Raw genomic sequence first — 18,890 nt, 5'->3', positions numbered from 1 at the left:
TTTTGCGCAGTTATTCTCTGTTCATTGACACCTCATTCCTCCAAGACCGTGCTGATGACGTAATCGCAGCGAGTGGTCACGTGACCAATATTTACGGAAGTAGCCTCCCCGGTAAACTTACGGTCACTGCCGTAACGCGACGATTTTTACGTGGAATTACAATTAATTCCTCAAAGAACACAAAGTATACCCTCATGCCAAGACGGGAGTTTTCTAAAGACGTTTCCTCGCCGCATTGACTTGGGCGATCCAGTGACCGCGGGTAGGAGTGTTCGCTGACAACGGGCTAACCGGGTTAGCCTTAGCTTCAGCCCAGACAAAATCCCGTGACGTGCACTTCCTTTATAGCAAATATTACTCAGCTGGTCATTTTCGTCCACGTTTGGGGGGGTCGTTATAATATCGTGTTCGCATATTTTTAACAATTACTGCCATTGACTGTTGTCGGAGGCTAGCCGCTAGCGTAAAAGTTTGTTACAATGGGGGCCGAGCAGAGCGGGGATGCGGAGCACAAACACTCGGAATACAGCTCGTCAGGTGAGGCTCCCTCTTTAATACTGTTTTGACGAAAAAACACATCCTGAAGGGCAGCGTGGTCGGCACTCACTCCAGCTAATATCTCAAATCATCATTTAACTGCCTTCAGTTGATGTATAACATGAAATGTTTATCTTTCTGATGCTTGGTAGGCCAATGTTACTCCGCCTTATGTCAGTTAAGTCTCATTTATTCTCAAAAGTACAACAACCTTGTGATGTGTAACCACCGCTTGCTCACAGTGATGGTAAAAACACTCTGAAGGCACTCTTCCCATTAAAGACTGTAGAAATGGAGAAATACAGAAATGCTTGGAGTTTTAAAAGGGTTGAGCTTTCAGAACAAAACTGTATACACTTATTATGACAATTCAGCTGTTTGATCACATAGAGGACTTTTTGCCTCTTTATTCTTCATAACTAATAAAGCCAGGCTGAAATGATGAGAATACAATGTTTAGGAAGTTCCATAGGTGTCTTGTAACCTGGCTGCCGGGCAGTAGAGTGGTGTGAACTCAAACGGCTGTGGCCTCCTGTCGTCCGTGTAGCGGTTTCCTCTCCAGCAAGGCACAAGGCAAAGATGGACGACATAGTGGTGGTGGCGCCCGGGACCCAGTCGCTGAGAAACATCCACAACGACCCAGATGTCATTAAACTTCAGGAGATCCCAACCTTTCAGCCGCTCTTAAAAGGTAGGTTGTAATACGTCCAATCGATATTATTTTACAGAATTAAACCTCTAGCCTTTAGATGACTGCACAGAAGACACTACAAATAGATGAGGGGGATGTTTAAAGATGAAAGAATTTATTAAAGTCCCTCCCATTCAGACAGCAATCGTGAGTTTTTGTCTGATGCGCCAAAGAAAAATTTGTTAATCCTGCACAATTGTTCGGTGCAGAGAAGAAGCTGCTGCAGAAGGGAATGAAACACTGTATAGAATTACACTGATCTGCTGTTTGAACTTTACATTTTTTTTGTCTTCCATCAGTTTCTAGTTTGATTTACAGGTCTCTTCCTGTGACTAATTACACCACCTCGCGTTGTGGAAACGCCAGGAGGAGGCGCCATTGACCTGTAAACTGTGACACCATGCGCGTGTGTACGCATACGGGTGTTAAACACTGTGTTCTCTGCAGTGTTACTGTACCGCCCGCTGCTTATTTATCTATTTTTCTACCTCCAGTCCATCATAAAGGCAGAGAAACCTTGTGCCAGATGGAGTGTTATTTTCTTTTTCCTTGTTTTCCTCATTCGTTTTGACCTTTCAAAACCCGGTCGTTTCAATAAACGAACCCTCCACCTCCCCCACCCCGAGTACAGATAACGAACGAATGTTATATCATCCCCCACTTTGCGCTCTAGATGAATAAGTTCTTCAATTTCTGTTGAAATGTTGTATTCGTATTTCACGAATAAATTCATCCACTTAGACACCTACATCGGCTGCTGAGCTTTCTCATAATCCACCGTTTGCATTCAGACTCAAGTCTGGTGAATCGGTTCAGGGGGTTTTAATCTTCAGTCCGTCTTCAATCTTGCAAAAAGAATGAAACTTTTTTTTTGCAACCATCAAACTCTTTCAACTTGCGTGATTTTCTGTCCCTGTTGGCTGATTATATCCAGTTTTCATTAGATCTTCCTGAACACCCCCAGCAGGACTCCCGGAGCTTTCCGCGTGGGGCGAAGCTAATTGTCACTGCAACTCATTAGCACTTTGTCAGAAGACGGACCGCCGGCCAAGTTTCACGCGTGGAGTCGCTCCTGAAATAGCAGACGGACGGTTATGTCACATCTTGTGAATGGCTAATTACAATAATGACCCGCATTTAGGCGGTCACCGTGCAGTATCCTGTTCCAGCGTGTCTGTTTTTCGCCCGACCTCTCTGCAGGGGTGCTTAGCGGCCAGACGTCACCCAGCAGCGTCTGCCTGGACAGGCTGGACTCGGCCCAGGTCCTTCAGCTCTGCGTCCGGTACCAGGACCACCTGCACCAGTGTGCCGAGGCCGTGGCTTTCGACCAGAACGCCTTAGTCAAGCGGATCAAAGAGGTGAGAAGAGCGACTCATCCTTCCAGCTTAACATAAATCCCAACAATGTGTCTGTCGCAACGCGTGACTGGATCAGGATGAGATTGGTCACTCCGTGGTGATGTCCAAAGTTGCCATGGTAACAAAAGTCACAACGGGGGGGATAATGGAAATGATCAAACCATGTGTCTCACAGATGCTGATTTCCCCAATTATGCGAAACATTATTTCCGTTTGAAACGAAAATCAGACCCTGTCCGCGTGACGTCCCGTTGCCCAGATACATCGTTTCTACACCAAACCGTCCTGATTTTCATGCAAATGAAAGTTCCACCCGGAGTCAAAAGTGCCGTCTCTCTCGCCGCCCAGATGGACCTGTCGGTGGAGACCCTGTTCAGCATCATGCAGGAGCGTCAGAAGCGCTACGCCAAGTACGCCGAGCAGATCCAGAAGGTCAACGAGATGTCCATGATCCTGCGACGCATCCAGATGGGCATCGACCAGACGGTGCCGCTGATGGAGCGCCTCAACAACATGCTGCCCGAGAGCGAGCGCCTGGAACCTTTTAGCATGAGGCCCGACGGCGAATCAGGCACCAAGTAGTCTCCTGAGCCCTCCACCTCCACCCCGGCCCCCCGTCTACATTCCCTGCAGACGTGAGCAGCTCATCTCTGTCACTATTTGTTTACCGCGGTCTTTCTCATAGAGCTTTGAGTTGCACGTGTCACGCCATTTGCCGTCTTCAAAGTTGTTGGTCGAGGCAGACAGCAGCCGGGGAGGGACCTTGACTGTGGGGCGTCAGGGATTGGTCCAAGGCAGGTTATTTAGTTCCTTTATTTATTTTTTTTCCCTTTCCCTGATATTTTTTTTTAATTTATTACCCTCTGCAAACATCCAAGCCTCTGAGGAAGTGGCTACAAGTTGATTGCAGGACAGGATGTGGACATTATTGGCGCTCCCTGCTGTCTGAGACGGACAGATTTTTCTTGAATATTCGGAAGTCGACGCGGAGGGAATCGTCTTGAACTTCTGAACCTACTTTTTTCCCAACCCTCCCTCTTTCTCTCTCTCCAGTAGACAACTATTGACTTTTCCTCGCAGGAGAGACTTTTCCTTTTTCACGCAGCATGACGGAAGAAGTGAAAATGGACTCTTGACAGAAGTCTTTTTTTGGTTCCCGGGGGGGAAAACGGACGAATCACTCAGTCGGTTAAAATATTTGTTTTGCGGTCTTATTTGGAGCTATGCTGAAATGTCCCGTGGGCGAGTCAGTTTAGCCGTTCCGAGCACGATTTAGACAAATGTGTCGAAAAACGGGGGTAAATAAACCCCCCAAAAATCCTCAGCATTATTTATAGGGAGCATTAAATCTGCAACAAAGACCATGGCATTCTGAGAAAAAAAACATGTTTTTTTTTTTTTTTTTATCATTTAAGGCGATAAATGGGAGAATATTATATAGAATCACCTCCGAGGTGTTCTCAGACGCAGGATCCTCAAGAGATTGTGCTTAAGCATGTTTTGTAGCTTGGTTGTTTGCGAAATGGAAATAAAAAAAAACTGGAAAGCGACAGAAATGTGATCATCTCAGCAGCGCGTCGGCGGGCGCAGGTGTTCGCCCACAGGGAGGAGCCGCAGACAAGTAAAGACTTTGGCCGTTTGCTTAAAAAAACACGTAGTGGTCCACATTGGACAACATTGAACTCTGGATTTTCACTGTACTCTGCGAGCCTGCAGACATCGCAGGGTCCGGTGTTTTCCGTCGTTGGGCCGAAGACTCCCGTCCTGACCTCCCTCTCCACCTTCTGGTAAGGCATCCTCTGTGTGTTTGCTGATTTATTAATGAGAATCTATAAATACAAATATGAAAATAAGGATTTTTGAACCATAACAACTTCACTGTTTGACCCTCTGAGCGAATTTTATTTCATCCGCAAACCACGCACTCCATAACAAGCAACCTTTTTGCAACTGCCGGATCGGAATTGAGAAAAATGTTTATTAGAGAATGATAAACCGATCTGTTAGCGGTGGAAATAGCATCAAACACTTAATATAAAAAATGAAATAGCACAAAAAAAAAACATCAGACATGAGTCTACGTTTTGCCTTTAATATGGAACAACTTTATTACTCTTCTTGACATTTATTAGCATGTAATAATGTTCAGGGACAGACCTGAATACGGAGCCGCTTGGAAAAGTGAGTTCTGAGAAGCGACGGCAGTTAAAAACAACCCTCCTCCTCTTCGCGTTTCGCCACGTTTGTCCTCCCGCTGTCTCGTAAACGTGTTTACGATCAGCGTTAATAGCGGCCGGTGGGACTTGTTTACACCCCGCTGCCCGCCGGGTCCCTTTCAAAAGCTCCGGCACGTTTTGAGGGGGCAAATATCTGACACGGGAATGTTAAAATTGCCTCTTTTTTTTTTTTATATAAAAAGGGATCAAACGTGTCAGCACAAGAGTGCCGTGTTCTGACGGAGGGAAACCCACTTAACGCTGTTTTTGTCAGAAAAAAAAAAAATATCACTGGAATTCTAGCTGCGTAATGGGCTGAGCCTGTTTTTGTGTTGTGTTTATTTTAAAACACGCTTTAATGAGGCGCAAACTTATTAATTTTAAAACTTTGGAAACTCTCACATCTATGTCACCACTCTGAATAACTAATATCCAGAACATACCAAACATTTGAGGTCAGATAGGGGAGCCTCTTCATATTTATTTTCTTGTTTTTTAAAATATCCTTTCTCATTTTCATGGATTTTAAGGGGAAAAAATATAGATTTTTTTTGCTTAATTTGTCCTGTGATTCATTTCATATGATTTAAAAAACACAAAATCCGATCTCTTTGCCGACCCCCTGAAATATGCTATGCTACTTTTTCTTGTAACTTACCAAGTTTCTTTAAAAATTACAGTAAAATAACTCCATATTACTGTAATAAGAGAGTAACAGTATAGTATAATTATTTCCTGCAAACCTTGTATATGTCTGTTATTATCAGTACCGTTCAGTTCTGTTATTATTAATTTTCAACAGCTCATCTCTCAGGAAATTAAATTTCAGGAAAGTGGATAATTACATGGAACATGATATTTTTCAGAAATTAGAATAGCGGGTAGATGTAATGAGTGTGTATAAAAAAAAAAGACTTTTCTTGGATTTAAAGCTTTGATTGTACGCTAATAACCTGTGAATTTGTCATGTGGTCGACATCCAACGGGTCTTAAGGAAACATATATTTAGTCTTTTCAGACATCCTATTTCGGTCCGATTAGGAAACAAATGAAAGGTTGCTTTTTAAAATAATTAAATGAAACCCCCCCCCTCCCGCCCGCTCCTCACTTTGGGGTTCCAGCAGGGTGATCTATGGTTGTCCGACACACCGGAGAAGCGGCGGCGGAGGCCCCGCTGTCCTTGAGAACGTGCCGCGCAATGAAGCAACAAAGTGCTTTATTAGACGCCTCCCCCTCCCTCCGGGGGAAGAGGAATAACGTTTGGCCGCGACTCAAGAAGGGAGGTCCGCCCGGTATCTATCACCAGGAGTGACTGCGTGTCAAAAAATAAAAGGAAAAAAAAAAGAAAGGTAGCGCGTAATCTTCCGCCGTGACAGTCAGTTCAGTCAACGCAACACATCATCTCAGGGAAAACTCCCGCTAGGTGACGTCTTCGCTTCTGTCATGTTAACACAGACTGCTAATCGCTATTATCAGATCGACTGAATTTCTCTTTTTTCTCTATTTTGGTCAATTTAGTAATAGAGTAATACATTTGTTGTAATAAAACTGCAACTCCAGTTTATGGAAGCTCGAGGCCATGTTTTATCTCCTTATTGTTTTCCACTGGTTTGCTTGTAATAATAATAGGAAGGAGAACAATAAACCCCTCTGTTATGGGAATACCTATTCTTTTTCTAAACACCTATGATAAGAAAACAAATATCCTCATGTTTGTGCATTTAGAGCTGAAGGCCGTCAAACGCCGCAGCAGGTTTTTCATTTCGCACTTAATGAATCAAAGTTACAACCAAAGTCATAACGTCCTTTTTCAGATTCTAACCAAATTCTTAACCTCCTGCCTTGTCACGTCAGTAGTCATCAAATAAAGTTTCAAATGTTTTTCACTTGGTGTTTGGCTGCAATCTGAAAAAGAAACAAATATTTTAAAAGAGTGAAAAGAACATCAATAGTGGCAAATATCATCTGTGCTTACATCAACAGTAGCCAGTATAATTAGTGTTTAATATCAACATTGGCTCACGTAATTATATGCTAATACCTAGTGGCTAACATCAACAGTGGCTAATATCAACCGCTACTAGTTTAGTCAGTGTTTAATATCAAGAGTGACTTACATCAAGAATGACTAACATCAGCAGTTGCTAATATCAACAGTGGCTAATTGCCAGTTGCTACTATAAGTAACATCTAGTATGAAAAGTCGCTAATATCAATTGTGGCTAATAGAATCAGTTGCTAATATATAAATACAACAAGTGTTTAATATCAGCAGGATATAACATCAACAACGGTTCACATTAATAGTGGCTAATACCTTCAGTTGCTACTATGAGTAATGTATAACATTGAAAGTGGCTAGCATGAATAGTGGCTAATATAAACAGTGGCAAATATGCTAATACAACAAGTATTTAATATCAACGGTGGCTAATATCAGAAATGACTAATCGGTCCTCCTAATCAGCTGATTAAGTGACTGACTTTTTTTTTTTACTCAGAGGAAAAAAAAACAAGCTCCTGTCAACTGAAAGATTTATGATGCTGAAAATGACACAATTACAGCAGTTACAATCAATTGATTGCTCGTCGGCTTTTGATGTGATATTCAATAGTGGAATTTGATCACTGATCAATCAGTTTGAGCCATAACAATCCCATTTCCAGATCGTTATTTATTGATCTTGTCAGTAATATCAATTTCTTGGGGCCGCGGACGTCCGAGGTCAACCTTTATCGACCAAACAATTGATCAGATTAATCAGGAAAAATAGCGGATTGATTCATCAGCGGTGGAAAATTAATTTCCAACTGCAGCTCTTAAATCTCCTTTAAATGAAACTATTTGCTGATTAAAGCTATCTTCAAAAAGCAAACGCCTCACAATTTTTTTAATATTAGAGAGAGGAAACTAATCAGACCTCATGAATTTAGACGTTAAAATTAATTTAATTTTTTGAACTCTGGAAATTGAGAAAGGAAGAAACAGGCTAAGCTGATTAGATGTGTTTAAAAAAAAAAAAAAGATGACATTGGATAAAAAGCCCCTCACCTTTTTTTTTTTTTTTTTTTTCCCCCAAGTCTTCTTTCTTCCAGCTCCAAGCAGGCGAAGAAGTGCGAAGCGGCCGTTTGATTTATATTCAAATGAGGAGAATATGGCATGGGGGGGGGGAGAGAGAGAGAGAATTGGATTTCTCTTTCATTTCGGCGAATGAATTTCCTGGTGGCATATTGTATTGTATCATCTCGCCGGCGTTAATATCCAGCGCCTGCCGTCGGGAGCCGCTCTTCATTACAAAGATTTGCGGGAAACTTTTACACCTTTTTGCCGCGGCACGCGGGGCCGACAATTCAAACAACGGGCCGCGGGCCCGTTTAAGACGTTTCTCTGCCTGTTTTAATTTACACATGAAAAGCAATAACATATCAAAGGGGTTCTGGTTTTTTATTCAGAAAAGGGGGGGGGGGGATCTTGTCGGCGCCTCCCGTCCCTTATGTCAACGCGGCGAGCTAATTCTGCTACTCAGACTGAGGAGAGTCCTTTCTTTTTTTTTTTTAATCTTTTTTTTATTTCTTATTTGCTATGTCAGTGTAATCGACCTCAGGTGCATTTAAATGCGCAAAAAAAAAAAAAAAAAAAAAAAAAAGCTCCAAACAGCCGAGGAAGCGCCCATTAGCGCTGACGCTCCATTGAAGGGAAAATCCTTTAATTCTTCTGTCAGACAGAAGCAGACAAGATGTGTCCATCACCCTGCCAATCCTCCATGGAGGCATGGAGGAGACCTAAATTCCCTCTGTTGGTCTGAGGGTATTGTCAGGGAAAACAAGAAGTTTTCGTCGCCGTGTAATGTGATTACAGTAAGAGCTAAATGTAATGCGATTACGTTCATCCAGTATCTGTTTATGCCCGCATTCGGGGTTGCCAGGGTGCTGGAGCCTAACCGAGCTGTGATTGGACGAGAGGCACGGTTCGGCCACACGTAGAGACAAACGTCCATTCATTCTCTCATTCACGGATCACATGGAGACATTAAACAATTTACACGTCATAGATCTACAACCTCACCCTCTCATTCACGCATCATAGACACAATCAGTCATTCTCTCATTCACAACTCCTATAGAGACGTAGGACCATTCACCCTCAGTCAGTTTTCATCGAGCGGTAAAAGCAGCCACACTCTCATTTGTATAAAACTTTGATATGTTGTGTTTTTCAAAGCAGGTTCTTTCAAAGAAGAAAAGCACGGCCCGGGCTGAGACGATCGGTGGAGGTCAGCTTAGGTAAAGGCCCTTCTCTATTATTGATCCTCTGAATTAAATCTCTTACGGTCAAAAGGGGGAGCGAGGGATGCGGAGAAAAAGAAAAACGCTAAGCCTGGAGACGGCGGTGACGAGGAGGCAGGCGCCACAGGTCGATATTGCGAGGATAATGCCCAAAAACAGGGACGTTTTCCGCGGGTCAAACGGCCAAGGCGAAAACACTCAAGTCCCGATGTTTGTGTTGAAACGACAAAAAAAAAAAAGTTTTCATTCATTCATTTATTTGTTTTTCCCCGTGCTCAGGAGCCCATCCCAGCTGTGATTGGGCGAGAGGCAGGGTTCACCCTAGATCGATCACCGAGCAAAATATAGAGACGTACAACCATTCACCCTCTCATTCTGCGGTGTGTTTTTGGACTGTGGGAGGAAGCAGACTGAGAATCTCGCACTGAACACGGAGACTCCACATAGAGGTCAGAATCCAACCAGGGATCTTCCTGCTATTTATCTATTTATCCTTATTTTTTTGCAAGAAACAAGTGTGTGGAATAAGATTTGCGATGACTTGATTGAAGTGTTGGACTTGATTTGATCAAAATGGTCTTTAAAACATGGCGCTGTTATCGGACGAGAGGCGGAGTTCACCCTGGTCCGATAATGGAGCCACGCAGAAAGACATTTTACCAATTCACCAATTCATAACGAGGCATACAACCATTCACCCTCTCATCCACTTGCCATAGAGACATTCTTCCTCCATAGACTTGTATGCTTTCTGACTTGTATGCTGGCGCAACTTGTTGCCGCTGCTCCACCGTTCCCTGGTTACTTGCTAGTTACTAATGTGTACTCTGTATGCGCATGTCTGTTCAGTGTCGTTGGTGGTCAAGAAAGGCGTCTTCAAATAAAATGCATTATTATTATTATTCTTAAACCATTCACTCTTATTTACTCTGGGCAATTTTGGGGTCTCCAGTGAACCTTCATATTTTTACCCCACATACACACATAGACCCCCCTTCGGAATCCAACCGGGAACCCTCTGGCTGTGAGTTGGAAGCGGTAACCGCTGCGCCGCCGTGCCGCCCAAACCGATTACAGTATAGCTAAATGTAATGCGATTACAACAGCAGCTACGTTAAATGAGATTACTGTCGTCTAAACGGGCAGCTTCATCCATCTGGCTGAGACTTGAGAATTTCAAAGGAGAGACTTGAGAGTTTCAGCCAGTGATTGGCGCACACACACACACACACACACACACACATGGACTCTACCGGATAAACAAGAGTTTGACAGTAATTAATTAAAAACAATCATAATCAGAACGCGGGAGGATTGAAAGTGGTGTTTGATCAGACGGAGAGAAGGGATGGTGATTCAGAGCCGCTCTGGAACACGGTAACGCCATCGTGTCTCATCGCAGCCAAACAAACTGTATCTAGGGGTGGGGGGGGTAAGGGTGACTCATGACGTGTGTGTGTGTGTGTGTGTGTGTGTGTGTGTGTGTGTGTGTGAAATGAGATTGTTGGCTGACATTTGGATGGCCATGGATCCACCTGCCCTTTAAAAAGGATCTGCTTAGGTGCTGCCACCACTTTATGTGGAACACCTGTTCCAGAGGTCTTGTGCTCCCAAGGTCCAATATTCCAGATGTCTAGCGTTCCCTGGGTTAAGTGATTTTGGGGTCGACTGTTTCAAAGGTCGAGTGTTATTCAGGTCTGATGTTCTTTTGGTTCGGTTATCTTCAGGTCTACCGCTCTGCAGGTCAAGTGCCCTTCAGGTCTGATGTTTTCCTCAGACCTACTGTTCCAAGGGTCAAGTACTCCTCGGGTCTTTTGTTCCTGGAGGCAAGTGTTCTCAAGGTCCAATGTGCCCAAGGTCCTCACATCAAGTATGCCTCACATCTGTTGTTCCTATGTTCAAATGTTCTCCAAGTGCTCCTCAAGTCTACTGTTCCCAGGATCAAGCCCTTCTCAGGTCTACTGTTCCCAGGGTTGAGTGAGACTCATGTTTGTTGTTCCCAGGGTCAAGAGCTCCTTAGGTTTGAGTCAAATCCTCTCAAGACCAAGTGCTCTTCAGGTCTGATGTGCTCCTTAGGTCAATTGTGCCAAGGGTCAAGTGTTCTTCGGGTCTGATGTTCCCCTGGTCAAATTATCCTCACGTGGACTTTTCCAAGGGTCAAGTGTTGTCAAGGTCCAGAGTTCCCAGGGTCAAGTATGCCTCACATCTGATGTTCCCTTTTTCAAATGTTCTCCAAGTGCTCCTCAAGTCTACTGTTCCCAGGGTCGAGTGAGGCTCACGTTTGTTGTTCCCAGGGTCAAGAGCTTCTTAGGTTTGATTGGTCCAGAGTCAAATCCTCCCAAGGCCAAGTGCTCTTCAGGTCTGATGTGCTCCTCAGGTCTACTGTTCCAAGGGTCAAGTGTTCTTCGGGCCTGATGTTCCCCCTGGTCAAATTATCCTAACGTGGACTTTTGCAAGGGTAAAGTTTTGTCAAGGTCCAAAGTTCCCTGGGTCAAGTATGCCTCACATCTGATGTTCCCATGGTCAAGTGTTCTCCGGGTCTACTGTTCCCAGGGTCAAGACCTTCTCAAGTCTACTGTTCTCAGGGTCAAGTACTTTTCAAGTCTATTGTTCCCCAGGTCAAATGCTTCAGTTCTACTGCAACCGTGGTCTTAGGGGGCAACATGGCGCAGGACGTTCCTGGTTTGATTCCTGGCTCCTTCTAGTGTGTTGGTGTTGTTGAGTAAGACATTGAACACCTAAATGCTCCCCTGGCGCCGGTGGACGACATGCCTACTGCTCCTGGCTCATCCATGATGGGTTAATTTCCCCATGGTGATTAATAAAGGATAAACGCTGTTCCAGAGGGTCAAGTGCTCCTTAGTTTTGATTGTCCCATATTGAAATCCTTCTCAAGTGCATTGTTCCCTGGGCAAGTGCTCGTCAGGTCCACTGTTCTCATGGTCAAGTGCTGTCCCAGGGTCAAGTGTTTCTCAGATAAACTCTTCCCAGGGTCGAGTGAGCCTCACGTCCCCTGTCCACTCAACCGTTAGGAGGGTCAAGTCCTCCTCAGGTCTACTGTTACCAGAGTGAAGCGTCCCAAGTCCACTGTTCCCAGGCTCAAGTGCTCCTTGGGTCTACATCTACCAGGGTAAAGTGTTCCTCATGTCTACTGATCACAGGGTGAGCTGCTCCTCAGTTCTTCTGTTCCCAGAGCCAGTGAGCTGCAGTCCAGGGCAAGCAAGTAATCAGGTCATTTAATTCATTTTGAGGGACTTTTTCTCACAGTTTCAGGAAATGTCTTCCAAATGTAGAGGGCAGTTCTTACACCTTACATTTTTTGCTGTTTTTTTTTTTTTTTGTTCCTCAACTCCATTTAATGTATTACCATTATTAAATTATTGTCCTTTCTTTTACGGTTCCAGCTCACTCGCTGCAGCGACTTAAAATAATGCTGTGATAGTTATGGGGTTCTTTGGCCATTTCTTTTTAAACAAATGGGAATGTTTAAGTCTAAATCCGTCCTGATCTGCTTTGGTTGGCAAACCTTTGTTTTATGTATCCCGATCGAGTTTTGGGTTTTCGAAGCGACCGATTTCTTCATTTCAGAATAAACGCGGGCAGTTTCACTTCTGGCAAAACAACGGGCAGGAATCCATTATTCTCTGCGTTTCATATGCAAATATAAACGGGCGGTGAAGAAAAACCCAACGCTCTCCCCAATGTTCCAGCTCCGCACATGTGTGTCCTCAAGTGTGAAAGAAAAATGGTGGTTAATGGCCTTTCTACGTTGATGAGCTTGTGATTTGGAGAGACACACACACACACTCACACACACACACACACAAACCCGTTTGGTAACACACTCCATCAAAGTTAAAAGAGAAAAACAGATTGCAATAAGAAAGACCTGCAAATTAGCAAAATCATGGGAATGAGCAATATTCATTCATTCAGTATCACTGATTTAACAAAAATGAAATAAGCAGTGGCAAATTTGCAGTTTAATTTTCAAAAAATGTGAAGGTTTTCGGTGTGCGGCAGCTAACACAGGTCAAAGGTCATGAAGGGATGGCAGGAGCTGGCCAACCTTTATATATATATATATATATATATATACATATCCTAGAAAAATGTTAAAAAACAAGAAAAAAAAAAGAAAAATATAATAATAATATATATATATATATTTATATATATAAATATTGTTAAGTATATATATATATATATTTATATATATTATAATTTAAGAGGAAATCACCTGACAAAAGGTCATTCTGTAAAAAATGATGATAAGTGATATTTTCCAAAGAAAAGGATCTTGAAAATTTGATGAAAAATTCCAATTGGCTGCTGCATATCAGAAAGATTATTTGCTATTTTTCACATTTAGTTAACTTTTTTTCCCTACATTTTGCCTAGTTTGTCATATTAAAGATCAGTCTGTGGGCCGCCATCTGACAACTTCACCTCAGAAAATATAACTCAGTTATAATCCCGTGCACACATCTGTGCGGGATTGTTTTTTTTTTTTTTTTTTTATCCAGGATGGGATCATCCGTCATCGTCTGCATCAGTCGAACACGTCCGTTGTGTATTTTCATCCGCCGCTGCGTCTTTTCGTCCAATATTCCTATTGGTCGCTGAATTATTCATCCGGTGTCGGGAGGCTCCGACCCTAAAGAGCTGAGAGGAAACTTCAGCCTTGAGGAAAACAAAACAACTCTTTGTCCTTTTTACCCGGGTGACAATAACCTGCGTTTTTTTCTTCACAGGCTGTATTTCAGTTGGAAACAATGAAAACTAGGTTATTTCCAACTGCATTTTTTAAGGGATGTCTTGCTGTTTTAAAGTAATTGAAGATTATTTTATCTGTGATTTTGGGGGGAAATTGTTTTTACAGGCAGATATTCTGGCAGTTTTTTTTGCAGATTTTCTTTTTGTTTTGTTTTTCGTTTTCAGTGTAATACTCCGCAGATTATTAGCTCATTTCTAACTGTTTAGCATATTCATGGCACAAATGTTTTAATTCTCAAAGTTATTTTCCTCTGGCATCTTGCTTATTCTTGTGTAATATTGACAAATTCACATTTCCTTGTCAGAGTTCAGCTTTTTTGATTAAATGTATGTATTTGTGAACGGTTTTAGACTATTTTATCTGTAGTTTGTCGGGGAAATGGTTTTAACATGCAGATATTCTAGCAGTTTTTGCAGATAAGTTGTGTTACTTGTTTTTTTAATGTACTACTCACCAGATGATTAGTTAATTTCTAACTGTTTAGCTTATTCATGGCACAAATATCCTTTTCATTCTCAACGTTGTTTTCTTCTGGCGTCTTGGTTATTCTTGTGTAATACTGGCAACAGTTTATGTTACTCTGACAAAATTCTGAATATTTTGTTTAAATCAAAATTATTGAAGGTCTTTGGATCTTTTATCTGTAGTTTGTCGGGGAAATTGTTTTTGCAGGCGGATATTCGGGAAATTTTTGCAGATAGTATGTTTTTTCTTGGTTTTCTTGTTTCTTTTTTATTTAGTACCGGCAGATTAATAGTTAATTTCTAATAGAGGTTAACTTATTCATGACACTAATATGATTTTTTTCTCAAAGTTGATTTCCTCTGGCTTCTCGGTTATTCTTGTGTAATATCAACAATAGGCAAACATTTTTTGCCTCCTTTTTTATTGTTTTATTTTTGAAGTTTTTGGATTCTTTAGCTGTAGTCATTAAAAGGACATTACTTTTACAGGCAAATATTCTTGCCACTTTTTTGCAGATAATTTGTTACTATTATGGGGTATTGTTTTTCATGTCAGATTTTCATGTCATCTCATGGCTTTTATGTTATTTTGAAATGCAATTTCCTGCACATTTTCAGTTAATTGCTTTTATTTATTGCACAATGTCACTTTACTCTCGTAGTTATTTTCCTCTGCCGTCTCGGATATCCTTTTGTGATATCAACAACAGTTTATATTTCTTAGTCAGAGTTCAGCTTTTTATTTATTTAAATCCATTGTATTTTTGAAGGTTTTTGGATCCTGTATCTGTAGTTTGTCAGGGAAATTATTTTTACGAGCATATTGGGGCATTTTTTTGCAGACAAGTTGGTTTTATTTTTTAATAGTATTTTTGTAAATTTCTTACAGTTCAGCTTATCCATGACACATATATTATTTTAATTGTCAAAGTTATTTTCCTCTGGTGTCTCAGTTGCTCTTGTGTAAATAGTTTTTGCCTATTTTTTATAAATATTTCACAGGCAAGTATTCCGGCCTTGCAGATAATTTGTTACTATCTGGGGGCATTGTGGCAGATTTCATATGACATCTCTTGGTTTTTGTGTTATTTAGAAATGTAATTTCTGCAGATTTTCTGTCAATTTCTCAATGGCATTGGTAGTGGGACAAATGTCATTTTATTCTCAAAGTTGGTTTTCTCTTTTGTCTCAGTTCTTGTGCGATATCAACAGTTGTTCTTTTTTTTTGTCAGATTTCACCTTTTTTGTTTAAATCAATGGTACTTTTGAAGGTTTTTGGATCCTTTAGCTCTAGTTTAAAAGAGGAAATTGTTTTTACAGGCAAATATTCTAGCTATTAATTGTAGATAATTTGTTAGTATTTTTGGGCATTGTTGCAGATTTTTATGTTATCTCATGGTTTTTATGTTATTTTGAAATGCAATTTCCGGCATTTTGTCAGTTAATAGCTTTTATCTATGGCACAAATGTTATTTTATTCTCGTTGTTTTCCTCTGCCACCATGTCTTGGTTATTTACGTGTAATACTGTCTTCAATTTGTTTAGATTTTTGCAGAATTTAGCTTTTTTTAATCTGTTTTATTTTGAAGGTTTTTGGATCCGTTATCTATAGTTTTTCATGGAAATTATTTTTACAGGCAAGTAATCTGGCAATGTTTTGAACATAATTTGTTATGATTTTTAGGCATGGTTGCAGATTTTCATGTCATCTTTCTTTTGTGTTATTTTGAAATGTAATTTCCAGAAGATTTTCAGTGTATTTCTTTGATAAATGGAGCAAATGTTTTATTCTCATAATTGTTTTGTTCTGTTGTCTCTGTTATTCTTGTTATATTGACTTCATACCATCCATATCACGTATATAGCTACGCACTGTGAAAATAACTTGTCTATTTATTTTATTTTTAGAAAAACCTGTACATGCTCCGACCCGGGAGCTCTGTGCCTGCACAATGACAATTAAAAATCATGATTCTTGATTCATATATTTTCATTTTTAGGCCATTTCTGTTTTTTTGTGTGTGTTTTTTTTGGCATTTCCTTTGAGTTGGAAATTGGTACAGAGGTCACACAGCCATGTACGTCATCCCCCACCTCCTCCGTGGAGATGAACTGCAGGCAGGCGAATGACTGATAGAAGTTCAGTTTCTCTCACACGGTGAGGCTGCTTTCACCTTTTCCTGACATTAATGGCTGCCCTTCATGGCCGCCAAGCATGTAATTATGGTGCAAATTCCTTTGCTTCCTCATCTCCGGTTGCTTCATTAACATTCGATTCTACCCTGCCATGTTTATTTTTACATATGTATATTTGTTGATGCTATTTGTGTTAAATAAAAAAAAGAAATAAAATAGAAAAATATTTTGAGTGATTAAAGGAATTTAAGTATAAAAAATAATAAAAAATTATGGTGCGAATGGGAGCTTACCAGTCGCCCCCCAAGAACACTGATAGAAATATCACCGGGGGCAAATTAGGAGAGGGGAAGAGGGTTAAATTACATGTTTGTAATGTTTGTCCTGAACTTTTTATTAAAAAAAATGACTCACTGAAATATTCATCACTTTTGAATGTACCACGTTACTTTCAGGTGATTCAATCTTTTAAAATGTTAATTATGTGCACTTGATGGCAAACAAAGTTTGTGTTAAATACTCATGTTAGGACAATGGTTAATAGAAAACCTCCAAGCGAATCATCCGTTAGAATAACATAATTCATTTTTACACAATCCCTTGAAATTATTTTTAAAATTTGTGCGTCAGTCAGCTGTGAAACATTCGCGCCGCGTTCATTGCTGAGTCTCTCGCCGTAAAATAAATCGTCCCTTTTTCAAGGCTGCTGTTTCCCCACTTCCACGTGTGACCGTGAACGCACCTTTTCAATCATGGCTCCCCTTCCGGTCGGAACGGCTGCAGGTGGTTGCTCAGCGGAAACGCGAGGAAATGAGCGTGAATGATGCAAAAAAATGTAAGAGTTCACCTTCTGAGTACGAATGGGAGAACTTTGAGAGGGATTGTCTAGAGCTGGAGGGCTGCTATTATGCAGAACCGAAGGGTTAGCATTAGCCATAGCCGGAAGGCTAGCATTACATAGAAACGAAGGGTTAGCATTAGCCAGAGCCGGAAGGCGAGCATTAGCCAGAGTGCTAGCAACTAGCTGCTTGCTATTAGCTAGTGTTCACACATATGACCTATTTGATAGAGAAAAGAAAGCAAATAATTCAACATATTAAATTAATGTTATATTAATATTACATGAAATTCTTTATGTATCCCAACTCAAAGGTTTTAACTGAAAAGACCACCAAAATAAAAGTGTCTGGCATTGAATGATAAAATGGATGTTAGATTTTGCTTTTTGATACAAACATGAACTTCTATGTTACAAGTAAATTTGAACAAACCAAAAAAAAAAAATGTGTGCAGTTAGTCCAAGAGTTCAGGTTTTTAACTTGAATTGAACTCCAGTTATATCTGAAGTGCAGTCATACACATATATATATATATATATATATATATATATATACATTTGTGTGTATATATGTATATGTGTATATATTTTTTTTCTAATTTCCCCAACCAAACATTTGGCTTAGCTTTAGCAGAATTTCAAGGAGAGATTCTTGAGTGTTCCTTGAAAGGTTGAAGAACACTTAACCTTTTTTTTTTTAAAACAAAAAAATGTAACTTGTTCAAATATTGATGACCGGGTGTTCAGAGAAACTACCAGGATTTAATATTTTAAAAGGTTAAACTGAAGCAGGAGCTGCTTTTCTTGTCCGACACGTGTCAGTGTGTTTGTTGAGCTGTTAAACGTCAGGTGGGTGATTAAACCCACGCTAGTGGCTTTAACACAATCTAGCTGCTGAATAATGTTATTGTTTTACTGTCACAATGTTGAAGTGTTTAATTTTCTAAAAAAAAAAAAAACTTGTTAAAAATTGTAATTAGCACCTCACAAAATAGCCTCCGGTGATGCTCTGAATGTCTTGCCTCACGATCTGAACATGTCATGTTGTGACTCCCTGTGATCACAAGGTTTCAAAAAAGCTTTACTAGCTTCACATTGCTCGCAGATTTATTCCACCGCAAAATATATTTAATAAACCGTACCATGCATGCAGTAAAAATAAATATGTGTCATGTTACCCATCATTTTCCATCCACAAAAATGATAAATTCTTTTTAATGCAAGGGGCTTTTAAATTGCAAGGTGTGCAAGTGGCAACCGTTTAATAAAATCTCAGAAAATCTGAAAATTTGGTTTAAAAAAAAAAATCATCATAATGAGCATGGAATTACTAAAGATTTAGTGATATTAGCTTGCATGCCCCTTGAGATAACAAAATATAAAGTCAATAATAGATATTTATGTTCCCTTTTACGAAGAAAAGTAAACTTGCTGAACGTTTGACTTGATTTAGAGCCCTGCGGTTGTCTCAGCTGCAGTTTATTTCTGGCTCGGCCCCAGATTGATTGTCTGTCCGGCATCTCTGAGTTAACGGAGGAGAGACGAGACTCTTCACCGTCCTTCATTGTGCATCATTTCACTCATCC

The 18,890-nt window shown here is 40.7% G+C and overlaps 1 protein-coding gene and 1 long non-coding RNA gene across 3 annotated transcripts; one reads left to right on the top strand and one right to left on the bottom strand.

Annotated features, from left to right (window-relative positions):
- Positions 1–106: 106 nt before the first annotated feature.
- borcs5 (BLOC-1 related complex subunit 5) lies at positions 107–9,988 on the top strand. Of its 2 annotated transcripts, none has more exons than XM_086149222.1 (6): positions 107–537; positions 1,085–1,228; positions 2,429–2,586; positions 2,935–4,373; positions 9,028–9,086; positions 9,369–9,988. In XM_086149222.1, the coding sequence occupies exons 1-4, from the start codon at positions 480–482 to the stop codon at positions 3,166–3,168; spliced, it is 594 nt and encodes a 197-aa protein (XP_086005348.1). In that variant the 5' UTR covers positions 107–479; the 3' UTR covers positions 3,169–4,373; positions 9,028–9,086; positions 9,369–9,988. The 2 variants fall into 2 exon arrangements, with proteins under 2 accessions (XP_086005348.1, XP_086005347.1); XM_086149221.1 differs by having other exon boundaries at positions 9,025–9,086.
- On the bottom strand, positions 3,168–5,220 carry LOC147232404 (uncharacterized). The gene is made up of 2 exons (XR_015106350.1): positions 4,744–5,220; positions 3,168–4,415 (listed from the first exon to the last, which is right to left on the bottom strand). It is a non-coding gene; the product is annotated as an uncharacterized LOC147232404 (long non-coding RNA).
- Positions 9,989–18,890: the final 8,902 nt, after the last annotated feature.

This window comes from Fistularia commersonii, chromosome 7 (assembly GCF_037954325.1).
Source record: "Fistularia commersonii isolate RoL2024-O1a breed Wild chromosome 7, RoL_Fcom_v1.0, whole genome shotgun sequence".
In the NCBI taxonomy this organism is placed as follows: domain Eukaryota; kingdom Metazoa; phylum Chordata; class Actinopteri; order Syngnathiformes; family Fistulariidae; genus Fistularia; species Fistularia commersonii.
This window is presented reverse-complemented; position numbering and strand designations above follow the sequence as displayed.

What these genes read in the sequence shown, in the direction of transcription:
- borcs5 (XM_086149222.1), top strand. Translation starts at nt 480, where the DNA reads ATGGGGGCCGAGCAGAGCGGGGATGCGGAGCACAAACACTCGGAATAC. An exon ending in CTCGGAATACAGCTCGTCAG is followed by an intron (nt 538 to 1,084) that starts GTGAGGCTCCCT and finishes TCGTCCGTGTAG; the next exon opens with CGGTTTCCTCTCCAGCAAGG. An exon ending in CTTTCAGCCGCTCTTAAAAG is followed by an intron (nt 1,229 to 2,428) that starts GTAGGTTGTAAT and finishes ACCTCTCTGCAG; the next exon opens with GGGTGCTTAGCGGCCAGACG.